Source organism: Procambarus clarkii, chromosome 14, assembly GCF_040958095.1.
Source record: "Procambarus clarkii isolate CNS0578487 chromosome 14, FALCON_Pclarkii_2.0, whole genome shotgun sequence".
Lineage (NCBI taxonomy): Eukaryota > Metazoa > Arthropoda > Malacostraca > Decapoda > Cambaridae > Procambarus > Procambarus clarkii.
Window position 1 is genome coordinate 35,679,851 of NC_091163.1, and position 16,096 is coordinate 35,695,946.

At 43.8% G+C, this 16,096-nt stretch overlaps 1 protein-coding gene across 1 annotated transcript in view; it reads left to right on the forward strand.

The window, feature by feature from the left end:
• The window catches only part of LOC138364603 (WD repeat-containing protein 35-like), a 57,095-nt gene extending 42,359 nt beyond the window's left edge, over nt 1-14,736 (forward strand). The window contains 8 exon segments of the mRNA XM_069324465.1: nt 108-320; nt 4,779-4,896; nt 7,695-7,859; nt 8,687-8,852; nt 10,380-10,408; nt 10,411-10,489; nt 14,456-14,486; nt 14,488-14,736. Coding sequence (XP_069180566.1) covers nt 108-320; nt 4,779-4,896; nt 7,695-7,859; nt 8,687-8,852; nt 10,380-10,408; nt 10,411-10,489; nt 14,456-14,486; nt 14,488-14,634 — 948 coding nt within the window. The 3' untranslated portion in view covers nt 14,635-14,736.
• Nucleotides 14,737-16,096: the final 1,360 nt, after the last annotated feature.

Consider the following 16,096-nt stretch of genomic DNA (forward strand, 5'->3'; position numbering starts at 1 on the left):
ATTATGTATTAACTATTGTATTGTAAAAGAATATACCTCTGGACTCTTAAATAAATTCGTCGTAGAGATAATCTTCACGGTATGACAGTACTGTATATATTTTTCAGTGCAATTGTGTGAAGTCTGCTATTGATACATGTGTGGCCCTAAACCAGTGGCACGAAGCAGTAGAGTTAGCAAAACAGCACAACGTAACCGAGATAAGTGCATTGCTTGCTCGTTATGCATCGCATCTCTTGGAGAAAGGCAATCGTCTGCAAGCTATAGAACTGTTTCGGAAGGCTGATAAACTACTTGATGCTGCAAAATTGCTATATCAGGTAATGTATTTTAATTTATACAGTAAATTTTGTCTGTTCCCTCAATTCCAATAAATTTGTTTTCATTTTATTTGTTGCTGTTCCCAGCTGCTTTGCATGGCTCTATAAATATACATTATGTTCTTTGACTCGGAGTACTCTACTACAATAACTCTGTGGTTGTTGGGTCTCTGTCTTACAATGACTGTTGTTGCCCAGTGTTGCACTTTCTCCAGAGCAGCTATGTCCTTTTGAAAATGATTTCTCCATGCTTGGGTACAGTAATCCAAATGGGGGTTCACCAGAGATTTATAGAATTGAATCACTATCTTCTTTTCCTAAATTCAGCTTGAGGCCTGCTTTTGAGAAGTTGGCACTGGATCCATACATTTTACCTGAGGATCCAGTAGTAAATGTAACAGAGCCCAAACAAGAGAGTTTGGTGTCTTACAATTCTTCTGCAACTGGCAGAAGAATTCTTTCTGTGGGAAGGTCCGTCAGCTCCCTGGAGCTACCGAACTGATATTAGCTATATTAGTCTGGGGCTTCAGTCATACGGAGTTCTTGCCTACTGGGGACCACAAGCCAGAACCTGGTGCCCTCAGAGAGGCACAGGGAGCAATGGCCTATGAAACTCCCTTGTATGAGAGTACAATGACACCTCGGTTTACGAATGCCCCTCTTACAAGCTTTTTGGTTTACGATCCCAATTTGTTTGTAAAATCCAAATCAAGTTACGAACTTTGCCTCGGGTAACTTAGTTTGTTGATATGCGTATGGCCGACCTAGTACGTGGTAGCACGGCAACCGCACCTCAGTTTACCAGTGCCTCCCGCCTAGTGACATTCGCACCTGAATTCTTTGTAAACAATTTCAGTGTTTTTTTTATTTTGGGTATTTGAACATGAAAGTTACTATTATATATCTCATCATGGGTCCAAGAAAGCCAGTGATAAGGTTCAAGCCAAGAAAACCCTTGTGAGAATGTGGAAAATGGAGAAAAACATCTGGCTGGAGAAAATTGTGACCTGAATGTGTTTCAGAACTAGACTGTGAGGGGTTTGAGCCTGGACCTGAAGTGCCTATTATTGAGGAAATTGTTAATCTGGAATGGAAATTGGGCTTGGAGTTGGATGGTGCTGATGTGGAGTAGTTGGTGGAGGAATACTGCGAAGAACTGACCACCGAAGAACTCCAAGCCCTTCACTATGAGCAGCAACAAGAGGCAGGTGAGAAAATGTCTTCAGGGGAAGAGGAGGCAGTACAGAATGTCCCTTCCTCAACAATTAAGAAGTGGTGTAGACTATGAGAAGAAATGCAAACTTTTGTTGAAACAATTCACCCAGAGCAAGCTGTAGTAGGCAGTTGCCTTAAAACCTTTTCAATGACACTGATGCCTCACTACAGACAGATGTTAAAATGTAGGGAAAACAAGTCTCTATGGAAAGGTTCTTAGTGAGACAAACAAGCAGTGAGCCACAACCAGGTCCTAGTGGTATGCAGGCAAAACATAGGAGAGAGAGAGAGTGCCCCAGAAAAGTCATCACTGCCTGATGTTATAATGGAAGGGAACTCCCCTTCCAAACAGTAACACCTCTCCTCCTCTCCCCTCCTCACCGTTTTCCATACGCCAGCAAGAGTCATCAATAATGGTAAGCAATAACTTGTACATACTTTAGTACTAGAGATTTGGGTGAATTAGGTATAAAATTTACTTTGAAGTTAATATTTTTGGGAGTGTGGAACGGATTAATTCAATTTACATTATTTCTTATGGGAAAATTCGCTTTGGTTTACGAATTTTCTGGTTACGAATAGTCTCTGGGAACGGATTAAATTCGTAAGCTGAAACACCACTGTGCTGTATATTCATGTCTGCCATTGACCAGGGTTGGGCACCCAGAAAGGTAGGCACCCCCAAAACGGACCCCTTCTGGTAGAAAAATTGCAACCCGAGACCGAACAGAGGCTAGAAACTCCCCCGAAGAAAAACAAGATAACAAGCAACATGTCACTACACCAGATGCCGCTCGTTTGCGTCGCCCCCCTTCCCCCCCCCCCCCACTTTCCATGCCACTGAGCCGACTGCTAGTTTGTCGACTGAAGCCGGCTTTGATGGTTGTCTACTCTGGTCTCGATTGCCTGACAGGATTTTCACCCGAGCAATGATGCCTGCTGTGTTTTGGAGCGGTGGCTCTAAAATTCCTTGTTTTCAGAGTCAGGGCAGGGTTTAGCTGGGGATGAGACTTGGGCGACTCTGGGATTGCCACATTTGATGTGAGGCATTTGAACCTGTTCCTCCTGTCGAGGCTTCTGGGTCCTTCCAGTGGGCTCTTCTTCATTGATGCCTTTCCCTTGGACTCTGCCTTTCTTTTAAGGCTGGAGGGCATTGAGGACGGCTCTGCCCTGGAACCTGGTTTGGAGGCTTCTGGGGCTGGGGGGAAGTCAGTCTGGGGCGCTTCGGCACTTTTTGATCCTGTCTGGGCCTTGGTGCCTTCGGGGCAGGGTCTGCTGTTGCAAGGTTGGGGTTTTCGTATCGTCCTTCCTTGTACGAGTTTGATATGGGTTCGGCTGCCCCACCCCTGGGTATATTTCCGGGTTCCCTTGGGTTCCGCAGCTTCGTCCTTCCGGAGGTTTTCTACTTCTCGTATTTCCCCTTCAGAGGCTCAAGAGGCCCTCAGTGCCTACCTCCTGCGAGGTCTGGATTTTGCCTTGGTGACGGACCCGATCTCTTTTGAGTTCGAGTGTTCTTCTCCGTATTGGGTGCATTATGAGGTTCCTGTGTCTTCTTGGCTTGCAGACTGCTCTTTCTTTTTGCTGGGGGCATGGCATGAGTTCTGTCATACCCGCATGCTTGACTGGTGAGAGCTCACTATGGTGTTGCAGGTTTACTTTGCCTTTAAGCATCTTAATGCGTGCTTGAACGCCCCTGTGCTTCCTCATGAGGTTGGTGTGCTCCAGTTGTATGTCCAGGTCCCTTCCATTTCAGCTTCTTTGGTTGCCAAGGATCTTTATGCTCGTTGGCATTTGGCCTCAGTCCTTCGCTTCTTTTTCCCTTTTCGAGCTCTCTTTGGACTGGCTTGTGGAGGATGTGGAGGCGTCAAGTGCCAGGCTGTGGTCTGCCGCGTTGACCTCGGCGGCGTTGTTTAAACTGTGTGCACCTATCCTCCTGGAGGCAGTGTGTGTCTGTTTTATGCCTCTCGCCTCGCGTGATGGCAGGCCGTCCTCGTGCTCTCTGTTGGTTCTGCTTGGGCCCTGGCTCATAGGTTTTTGTCTCCGGTTTGTTCACAGCTTGCATTGGGGATGGATATCACTTCTACTCTGTTTCGTAAGCTTTTTCATGTGTTTTTCCACCTCCGGCCTGCTCATGCGCTGCCTGAACCATGCTGGTTCTTTTCACCGGGTGCTTTCCTTTCCCTCTTCTTCTCGGTTTGTGGTGGCCCCTTCGGTCCAAGACTGCTTTCAGAAGCCGTTGTTTTTGTTGGCTTTGGCCTCTGGGGGTGGGGTCGGGGAGCTTCATGCTCTCCTCGGGTGTAGGGGCTTTGCTCTTTTGGTCCTGGTGGACGTTTTGTTCGCTTACAGCCGTCTCTTTCTTTTCTGGCGAAGAATGAGACTTCGGGTTCCGGAGGGGTCCGTGGGTTATTGATGCTTGGTTGATCAGGCCGGGGGTGCATCATGTGATGTGACCGGTTGCTGCTTTACGTTGTTACCTGCGCACCTCGGCTTCTGTGTCCGGGGGCGCACTGTGGGTTGATCCAGTATCCCTCGTTCACTGTTCCAGGGCTCGGGTCTCTCGGGTCGTCCTCAGGGTTATCCAGTCTAACCAACCTGTGGTCTACCTTCACGCCCATGATGATCGGAAGTTCACAGTTCTTGCTGCTGTGTTTGGGAACATGTCTTGGGCTGACATTCGGGCATGGCTGCTTGTTACCTGGTGAATGTTCTTCATCGTCACCAAGTTACTCCTCTCATCCAAGACGTGGATTTCTAGCCTTGTCACCCCATGGGTTAGCTGCTACATTTTTGTTCCTTTATTAATCTACTTCTTTCTTTCTGACCAAAGGCACTTTTCTCTCTGAGGCACCATTGGGAATATGCACCGAGGAACAACTGAGGGCCGGCCCAGAAATCAAGCTTTGAATGTAATGACACTCCCATTTCTGACAGTCTCAGACGTTCCCCATAGCCACCCCTTCTTTCCCATGGGGGACTGGATGAATTTTAGGAGAGGCTCACACGTGAGGTGGTCAGGCAGGCTAGACATTCCCCTAAATTACCTGAACTGCCACTTCAAGCAATTTGGCAGGTCATATTCCAGGGAAAAATTTGGATTAAGGACCTGTTCGAAACGCTGTGCGCGCTAGTGGCTTGACAAGAATGTAAGAACTCTTGTACTGTATATATAAATAAAATAAAAAAATCATTCAATGCTTGATATTTATCAATAAACCTTGTATAAACTGTGATTGTCATATTTAGATTGCGGAGGAAGAAGGAAAGAAGAAAGCCCGTCCATTACGTGTAAAGAAACTGTATCTGCTTGCTGCCCAGCTGGTTCAGGAACACAATTCAAGAATGAAACAAACTATGAAAGAAGGTAAGATTGATACAAATATTAATTAGTGTTTTATTGGCGGGATCTCTCGATAGCTTCCTCAGCCTGTTCAGGGATCTTCATCATGTCTTAGCTCTTCACACCAGGCCTCTGTGGTCAGTTGATTTCCTACTAGATTCCAGGACAAGAATCAAGCTCGTTCTGAGGTCAGGAAAGCTTTGGGTCAGAGAAACACTCAGAAACAACAAAATACAAAAAAAAAAGCATATTCACAGCAAAACAAATGGCTGCTTTCAGGATACAGTATTAGGCAGACCTAGAAAGCATGGCAAATGATCATTGCTATGATAAATACCTTAATTGTGACAAGACCGCCACTAGATGGCAGGCAGGTCACCCGTGGCACCAACCAGCCCACTTCCTCATTCTTCTGTTTATGGCCACACGCTCCACTTCTGCCTTTGTGGGGCCTGTCAACTGCCTCTTTTTTTTTCAGCTAAATTGTGTTGACTTCCTCTGGAATGATTGTTTTCTTGTGGGGCGTTGCTTTGTTTCATTTAGTACTTCATGATTGTGTGTATGGTGGTCACATTGTTTGTGCCCGAGCATTCCGTGTCACTCCAACTAGGGCCAGAGCAGAGTATCTACCCTGGGATCAACTTGCATTTCCCAATATCCCACCACAGACACCTACTCTGAGGAGTTGTAAGCTTTCTCCTCTATAATACATTTTGTTTTCAGGTGATGCATCAGACTTGTTCTTCTCTGAGCAACCTGTTGATGGAGAGAGGCAGTTTAGTACAAAAATGTAATCAAACAGTGAACATAATTAAATGGTCTTTTCTAGTGGACAATTCATTAGCTCCATGAGCTATATTTCAGGTGGAGCAGGAGATGCTTTTTCACCCACAGGGACCACCTACCCTCCGAAACCGTAACTACCAAAACTTGTTGAGTTTTAAAATATATCTGGAAAAGATCAAAGCAAATGAGGGACCTTCAACAAGCTGCCGGCTTCCTGTCTTCATCGAGGCCACTAGTTTTAGTGGCCCTCGGGTAAATCGGGTAAATTTCTGGGGCTGTCAATCCTAAGGGAATCACGCTAGACCTCTGAGGGCCATCTGACTCCTGAGCCTACTGAAGGACAGGACCTGGCTGCCTCCACGAGGGGAGCTTGCAGATCACAGGTCAACTCAAGGCCTAGAAAAAGTGAACATCATAAAGCAAAAGTGCAAGAAAACAAACAACTGCCTGAATTAAATGATGAACATTTACCTGAATTTACCTGAGGGCCACTAATACTAGTGGCCCTCAGAGTGGCTTATCGAGGCCACTAATGCTAGTGGCCTCGATAAGGACAGGAAGCCCACAGCTTGTCAAAGGTCCCCCCATTTGCCCTGATGATCTTTTCCAGCTGAATTTTAAAACCCAGCAGAGATTTTGCATTTACGGCTTTGGCACGTAGGCGGTTCCACGGGTTTATAATCCTGTAGGTAAAAGAACCTCCAGTTTTGTGTCCTGCATGCATGTAATGAGGCAACAAGTCATTGCTGGGATGTTAACACACTGTAACGACGGGGAATAGCTTATACAGCACATACGTGCAATAATAAAAATAAACAAAACCTCCTCACTTCTTTACAGTACATGTACGATATTAAAAATTAGGAATGCCGAACAAATGTAAATTATAAAGATACGCCTCTAACACAAGAGGAAACGCTCAATGGTACAATTATTTGTAATTCACGGGACTTAAACTAACAGTGTGCATGCATTACACCTATTAAAAGACACGGGTGAATGGGTCATAATGCAACATGAAATAATTTCTCACTCACCAGATTGACTACTGTACTACACTGTACGACTGTATTGACTACTGTACTACACTGTACGACTGTACTAACCCGGGGTGTGGGCGCCACACCCCGGGCTAGTATAAGAAATATTGTGGGAACAACCGTGGACATCTTCAAGAGAAAACTAAATAGTTTTCTTCAAGAAGTACCAGACCACCCAGGGTGTGGTGGATATGTGGGTCTGCAGGCCGCTCCAAGCAACAGCCTGTTGGACCAAGCTCTCACAAGTCAAGGCCGGGCTTGGGGAGTAGAAGAACTCCCGGAACCATATCAAGCAGGTACACGAGCACATCCGACACACATCCTGACTCCAAGTCAGGATCCTCTCTGTCCTCGTGGGGGGTGCAGGGACACTACTCCCACAAAACGTGCAGGAAAAACTTACACACACACGAGGCATAAACATTTACAAATACACAATTCAACATCTGTACTTAGAAACACTGACAAATGAAACATAAAAATTAACACAAATAAAGCAAACTGATACTTTAAGAGAAAACATTTAGATTAATGACAAACGCTAGACTTTATATACCAGTTATTTCATTCCTCTCTGTCTCTCATATGATTTCCATGCTCCATTGTTATTACTCTAAATGTTTTCTCTTAGTGGCTCACTAGCACAGGAAGGTTATACCTCATGTTGATGGAGATACTACACGATTTACTGTGACGTGTTTTATAAACAAATTCACAGTTTGAATTTGTAAGTATATTGTGTGAATAATTACTGTATGCAGGCGATGAGTCACAATAACGTGGCTAAAGTATGTTGACCAGACCACACACTAGAAGGTGAAGGGACGACGACGTTTCGGTCCATCCTGGACCATTCTCAAGTCGATTCAGAATGACTTGAGAATGGTCCAGGACGGACCGAAACGTCGTCGTCCCTTCACCGTCTAGTGTGTGGTCTGGTCAACAATAATTACTGTATGTTCATTCTCTGAAATTAAAACCAAGCATATCTTTCAGCGAGTGGGAGTCGAAGTGCAGCCTTAATGGTCTCTTTGACGAAGGAAGCGCACTTCCTGCCGACCTCCCAGGGAGGCAACACTCAGGCCAACATGCTGGACAATCCCTGGAAAGGAGCAGAAGCTTATCACTTCTTCCTCTTAGCTCAACGACAGCTATATGAAGGCCAGTTTTTAAGATTATTCAGTATTTCTATGGTATTCTTATCTGTCATTATTGCTGTAGCATTATCCTCAACTCCTCTCCAACTCGTGTATAGCAATATACAGCACTTGCAGGAGTACTTGAAGTGTTTTGCAACCCCTTCGTCACAAAGTTGGTTGTTATTGAAAATTCAAACATTATATTAATGGTCATCATCGTTGATTATTGCCATCTTAGGTTTACTGTGCACCCCATGCTCATCCTGTGAGTGAGAGTTTTACTGTGCACACCATACTCATCCTGTGAGTGATAGTTTACTGTGCACCCCATACTCATCCTGTGAGTGATAGTTTACTGTGCACACCATACTCATCCTGTGAGTAATAGTTTACTGTGCACCCCATACTCATCCTGTGAGTGATAGTTTACTGCACACCTCATACTCATTCTGTGAGTGATAGTTTACTGTGCACTACATACTCATCCTGTGAGTGATAGTTTACTATGCACCTCATACTCATCCTGTGAGTGGTAGTTTACTGTGCACTACATACTCATCCTGTGAGCGATAGTTTACTGTGCACTACATACTTTATGCTGTGAACAGTAGCACAAAAAAACGATTACAAAAGTAGACGACGACGTTTCGGTCTGTCCTGGACCATTATCAAGTCGATTTTCTTGACTTATCACAGTCGACTCGCTGATGGTCCAGGACGGACCGAAACGTGGTCGTCTACTCCTGGTGTGTGGTTTGGTCATCATATCTGCAGCCACACTATTGTGACTCATTGGCTGCATACTTGTCCAAATCTTTCATTTACAAAATGTTTTTGTATCCTCTGTAGGTTACGTTGATGCCGCCATGAAGACATGCCTACATTTGAGAGAATATGAGGGACTCGTTGATCCAGAAGACATCTATGCCCTTCTGGGTTTGGCCTCGTGTGCTAATAGAGCATTTGCAACATGTTCCCGAGCTTTTATAAAGTTGGAGGCTCTTACGGAGGTAATGTGGACTTAGAAACATGTTTATTTTGGAGGGCTCCTCTGGTGGCTCTCTGTTGCTAGCTACCTGGATCGCTCCACCAAATTAAATCTACGCCAGGCCTTTGTGAGTCATTGTAAGCCTACTGGGGACCATAGGTGAAGACTTGGCTCCTTCTATTGAGGCACAGGAAGCTGATTATATGAGATGGCTCAGACTAAGATAAGGCCAAAATAGGCAATAGCAAGGTAAACATAATGCAGAAAACAAGACCACACAATTATCCACACAGTCATGAGGGGGTTTACCCACTAGTAGCAGCTGCATGCCACCTGGTGGCCACACACCCAACCACTAGATACACCTGGCCATATTGTCAGTCATTAAGCCTGGTATGATATGTCAACACATTGCCTCTCCCACTCATTATTCTGCTAGCACCCACAAGTCCCAGTTTTCTGATGAGTGAAAGCTATTGTTTATACTCCGTCTTGCAGTGTCCCAATTGCTTGTGTTCTCATTCTTTATTTTAGTACAGTATTTGCTTCACATGTTTCTCTACTCACCTAATTGTGCTTGCAAGGACTGAGCTTTGTCTCGTTGGTCCCGCCTCTCAACTGTCAATCAACTGGAGGCCTGACAACTTCTATGCGTGACTTCTTGTGTAGGTTCTTACCTGTACACCCTGAACTGCACATGTCTAGAGTTAACTTTACTGGGTGCTTGCTGGTGTTGACTTTAGGAGGCCTGGTCGACGACCGGGCCGTGGGGACGCTAAGCCCCAGAAGCACCTCAAGGTAAGGCTACGACCAGCTAGGGGTTACCTTCCCTGGTGAGTTGAGGTGGTTCGTCTGTATCTCTGTGTGCAGTGCAGCCCTCCTCTGCACCAGTGCACCAGTGGTTCACCAGTGGCTCCCTGATTCCTGCCCTGCCTCAGTGTTCACCAGTGGCTCCCTGATTCCTGCCCTGCCTCAGTGTTCACCAGTGGCTCCCTGATTCCTGCCCTGCCTCAGTGTTCACCAGTGGCTCCCTGATTCCTGCCCTGCCTCAGTGTTCACCAGTGGCTCCCTGATTCCTGCCCTGCCTCAGTGTTCACCAGAGGGTTGTTCACCAGTGCAGAACTGACCAGGTGGGGTAACTGGCTTTGGGAAGGTAATGGGCTGCCAGGTAGTGGCAATCAGCATTTGCAAGTTTCGAGCTAGATTGAGTTAAACTCTTGTTCTGTGTGAATCCTTTGCAGAGTTGTTTGGCGGTTTTGAGGCTTTGTTTTCTTTGAATCCAGCAGTTGTCTGTAAAGCTTCACTGATTTTCTGCATGCCAGGATGACAATTCACCATCCCGATGGGATGATGAATTGTCACTCGCTCTGCGCCTCTGTGAGGAGGCCAAATAGAACTTCTGCGATTGATGTCACCTTTTAGTACGGAGCAATCTCAGCAGGATAGCTTGAGAGCCACAAGGGATCCTCCAGATAGAGGCATTTCCTTACATTCAACGCAAGGGTTTTGATAAACAAAATTATTTTTACATAATTACAGATATCTCCGGAAAAGAAGGAGGCCATACGAGGACCTGGCAATGAACATTTCATGAAGTACAGTCCAAAAGATTCTCGTAGCAATCGAGCCGAGTGCACTAGCTGCGAAACAATGATACCAGACTGGTGAGTTCTTTTCAGTGTATTAATTTTTTACTAAACAGTACTTTAACCTCCTATGGATAATTCCTGGGAGGGACCCCCTCAATAGTTCCCTTAGCTTAGCTCTGGCACTACCAAGCCTTAACATACTAGGCCTCCAAGGCCCACCTGTTGCCTTCCAGGAGGCAGGACCAGGTTCTGGCACGCTACAAGGTGGAGAAAGCAAGACATCAGATATTTTTTTTTTTAATTTATTTAGATACAATGTACAAGAAATCTTACATTCTTGTACAGCCACTAGCACACATTATCATGGCCTGACAGCTGAGTGGACAGCGCTTCAGATGCATAGTCCTGAGGTTCTGAGTTTGATCCCCCGGTCGAGGTGGAAAAACAAATGGGCAGAGTTTCTTTCATCCTGATGCCCCTGTTACCTAGGAGTAAATAGGTACTTGGGAGTTAGACAGCTGCTACGGGCTGCTTCCTGGATGTGTGTGTGTGTGTGTGTGTGTAAAAAAGTTATTAATTGACAGTTGAAAGGCAGGACAAAAGGGCAGAGCTCAACCACCACAAGCATTAGGTGAATACAACTAGGTGAATACATAGTTTCAGGCGAGGTCCTTAATCCTAATTTATCCCTGGAATATGACCCACCAATGGTTTAACAATGCAGCAGGCACCCATTCACTGCTGGGTGAACAGAGGCTACAGTTAAGGACTGGCACCAGTCAGTCCTCCCCGGCCAGGATACCAACCCAGACCAAAGTCTGGGCCTGGGTTCTCATCAGATAAACCCCAACACTAGAGAACATCCACCAGAAATCACAAACACAATTAAACAAGAGGACTGCTTGAAGGAAATTTTCCCTAGGTATCCTAAGGAAAACACTGCAAATAATCATTGCATTGGGGTAAATACTCTGTTTAATTCTGATGGCTCTAACTGCCTCAGATGGCAGCCCATGTCATCTGAGGTTCTAGCCTCAGCTTAATTCGTGCAAGGGGGAGGGGGGCAATGCGTGAACCCCTGATTGGGCTATAATTATTTGGAAGCCTCAGGACCCCTAGAGAATTCAGTGGAATCCCAGGTTCCATTGCTTTTACCATGGTCATGGTGTAGTGATCTAGGGCATTTCCTTGGCAGTACCAAGTGAATGGGTTCGAATCCTCATGACTCCTATTGATCTCAGTGATTACAGTGTATATTATTGTCATATGTTATTGTGTATTCTCTTTCATTGTTATGTCATTGTTGTGTACTTTGATGATAATCCACTTTAAGAGATATTATCATTACTGTGGTGCAGGGATTCCAACTGACAGAAGTGTTCTAAGTATGTTGTTGTATGCCCTTGTGTTTGTCAGTGTTTGTCCACCTACAGAGAACGTCGGTTTTTTTCTCGTATGCTTTATACAAGGCCAAAAATTGTCCTACTAGAAAATGGAAGCGGCTCGCAAGAGTGACGTACCGTTTCCGTTTTCTGTTTTGGGTCCTCTGGTAGGTTAGGAGAGGAGACTTTAAATTGACCGTTTTCTTGACGTTGGGAAACCTTAGGAGGACGGACTGGTTAATGAGAGAGATCAACAATGTTCAAATAGTTGACTCTGTTGGCCTAACAATTGGCGGGAAGCAAGTTCCACGTTTGTTTAACTTTTGTGGCCGTGATACTCTCTGTTAACGTAAAGTACCTATGTGTAATAGTGTTAATTACTTTAATAAATTAGGTTAAATTATACATGCTTTCAATCAAACCCCTTTTCCCCATACTATTCTCACATATGCCTTGCTCTACAACTCTATTATTCACTTAATGATTCTTGGACACCATCTCAGGGTAGAGCTGCTTCACAGCCTTGCATCACTATAAAACATGATTTAAGAACCCCTGGCATTCTATTGCCCTCGCAGTGAACATTCGTTTAGGCAGGACGACGACGACTTGACGCAAGATTTCGACATGTGGAAAGATTATTATTAGAGTGAAGAGATTATTATTTGCATCATTATCTCGGCCACTGGCATGTCGGTGTCTTGTATACACTGAGAAATCACATTAACGTGATATATCAACGAACAGATCCACAGAAGCCTTGATGAGGGTTGGAACCTGTGTGCTGGGTGTTTCCCAGGCGCGCTTTAGCTTAACAATGTGGTGGTACAGTTGACTAGAGTGCGCCTGGGAACACCCAGCCATAGGTTTGAACCCTCATCACAGCTCCTGTTGGATTTGTTCAGTGTCTTATTGTCAGCTCTTTGGGTAATTCAACATGGGCTATTGCAAGTGCAGGAGCAATTGCTCATGGCCCAAGTAGATTTTCTCATAGGCCACAATTTCCCTATGGATGACAAAGAGTGAGGTGGCACCTTTAGCAGTTAGTCAGCAGTACACCCAAATCCACTCACCAGCCTCTCTGTAGCGGTGAGTACTGCCCACAAGATCCTTTAAGGAGAGGTTGGAGAGTTCCTGTGGCACTATACAAACATGTTGACATGCATGATCGAGTCCTAAGGCACAGTGAATCATGCTACATGCTCTAATAACCAACCGAATGATCTTTTTTTGTATACCTCAAAACTTGATTTTTAGAATTTAATTGCTGGAGGTAAACACAAGACCAGAATTTCAAATCACTAATAAAGAATGGTGTACAAAATGCCAACGCAAATACTTGATAAATAGATGGTCAGGTGGAACGGCCTCTATCAGAAAGTCTTACATATCACAAGTATTATTCAACTCCCCTTACCATAAGTAAAAGTTTTGGCCAATTATTTCTCACATGAAATATATTCAAAAGTTCACAAAAATAAAAAGTACACCAAAATTAATGTATACAGTGAAGATCTTTGTTGATTAGGCAAGTGTTACAATGGTCATATGATAGAGGCCCAGGAGCTGAAGTCTATGACTACAAATTATTTTGTGACCTCCCATGACTACTGGGAGATACCATTAACATATCGGAATCATATGGCAACCCGTCCTCGCACTAGGCTGTTTAAAGCATGTGACCGTCATCCCCGGATGCATTCATCAGTTTTAACATACTTGTACTGTGTTTTTAAAAATTGGTTTGTTCTCATCTATCAATTAATATTATTATACATAAAAATTCTATATTATAGGTTAAGTTAGGTGTTTAGGTTTTTTTTTTTTTTTTTTTTTTTTTTTTTTTTTTTTTTTTTTTTTTTTTTTTTTTTTTTGAGATATATACAAGAGTTGTTACATTCTTGTACAGCCACTAGTACGCGTAGCGTTTCGGGCAAGTCCTTAATCCTATGGTCCCTGGAATACGATCCCCTGCCGTGATGAATCGTTTTTTCATCCAAGTACACATTTTACTGTTGCGTTAAACAGAGGCCTACAGTTAAGGATTTGCGCCCAGTAAATTCCTCCCCGGCCAGGATACGAACCCATGACATAGCGCTCGCGGAACGCCAGGCGAGTGTCTTACCACTACACCACGGAGACTGCGGAGACACCACGGAGAAATCACGATTATTTTGTTGGCGATTATTTGTATTTTGTAGTACGTGAGTGAAGCATTTATAGAATTGTGGTTTGAACAGAGGATGTGAGCGAAGTACAGTACTAATGTTTCTGGTAGTGTTCGGACGTCATCAGTTGTAATTCGTGTATAAACCGCTTTTCATTTATAAACAGGGGGGTTCGGCAGGCTGGATAAACGAACTTGGATCTTTGTATGTGTGGACAGACTGCATATGGACAACATCGTTATTCAAAATTGACACAAACATAAATCTTTATATGATGACGACTATATTGCATTTCAACAATCAATCATGACAATGTCCATACTCTGGTGGTTAAATAGGTAGTTAGAAACATTTTAATCATTCTTATGTGCTTCTCAGTCATATTTTAATTAATATTAATGGTGGTCTGACCTAAATTTTGTATTACAAATGGGTGATCAAAGAACCCGAGATTACGCACTTGGATTAATCGCGTGCCGCCTATCTTTCAGGGTGAGTGTTTGCCCAAGTTGCAACACACAGCTTTGCAACATGCATTGTAACGGGACGACCCATCATGGACGTGACTGCTGTTTGGACGTGTCCAGCGTGCAAGCATTCTGCACTGGAGCAAGATATGACCATGAGAGCTCATTGTCCTCTGTGTCACACTCTCATTCTCTCGCACTAAACACATTCAATTATAACACCACTGAAAAGTATACACTTATACTGTATTGTACAACATATAATTTCCGTATTTGTTGGCAGATTGGACGCATGTTTTTGGTCCACCACCCGAATATGTATATGGTATTTACATACACAAAATCACTTTTTATAAATGAATGATGAAATATACTAAAAAAAAAAAAAAAAGAAATCCACAAATATCCATATTAGGTGCATCTTATATGCTGGAAAACACAGTAATTAGTTACAAAATACTTTAACTAATTTGCTGTTAGAATCAATGTTTGTGTCAAATGGCATTATCATACAACTTGGTTTAGTTCAACTTGAATCTCTACCAGTAGAACATTTTTTATCATAATTACTTTACTGACTGTTGTTATGAAGTGTTGAAACACACATCAAAGTCACCTTTGACACAGTACAGTAGGTAGTACTGTGATGAGTGTCCAAACAAGCCATCTTCTTTATGTAATGTCCCCAACACAGTACAGTAGGTAGTACTGTGATGAGTGTCCAAACACGCCATCTTCTTTATGTAATGTCCACAACACAGTACAGTAGGTAGTACTGTGATGAGTGTCCAAACAAGCCATCTTCTTTATGTAATGTCCCCAACACAGTACAGTAGGTAGTACTGTGATGAGTGTCCAAACAAGCCATCTTCTTTATGTAATGTCCACATTGTAGGGTGTAATTACCTAAGTGTAGTTACAGGATGAGAGCTACGCTCGTGGTGTCCCGTCTTCCCAGCACTCTTTGTCATATAACGCTTTGAAACTACTGACGGTCTTGGCCTCCACCACCACCTCACCTAACTTGTTCCAACCGTCTACCACTCTGCGAAAGTGAATTTTTTATATTCCCTCAGCAGCTTTGTTAGTTAATTTAAATCTATGACCTCTTGTTCTTGAAGTTCCAAGTCTCAGGAATTCTTTTCTATCAAAGTACTATACACAAAAGAAATACCTGAAGTCTGTTAGTGTTTAAACATTGTTGTTGTTGTTCTTGAACATTTTCATTTCATAATTTTATAAAGTACAGGAAGTGCCCAGCTGATGACAGGGAAGCATTCCCAATTGTTCGTCATTTGTTAGCAAGAAACGTGGAATGTGACTTTCCATAGATGCAGCGCAATAAATAGAAGATAGGTTCTCAAAGCTGGACAACTAATTGAGTCACGGAGACCACCGCCCACGGGATGGGTATGGGGTGCATAATAAATCAGTGAAATAGGGAGGGGGGGGGGGTAGGTAGAAGATGCTATGTAAGGAAATCCTCTCAAGTTGAGAGAAGTAATTAGTATGCCAGGTATAAATGGCTAGGAGGCAGTGCATAAAGATACTAGATCTCTTCATGTGTACATTGTACACAAGAGCTACGAGGAGAGGTTAGAGGCATTAAATATGCCAAAACTGGAAGACAGAAGAAAAAGAGGAGATATGATCACTACATATAAA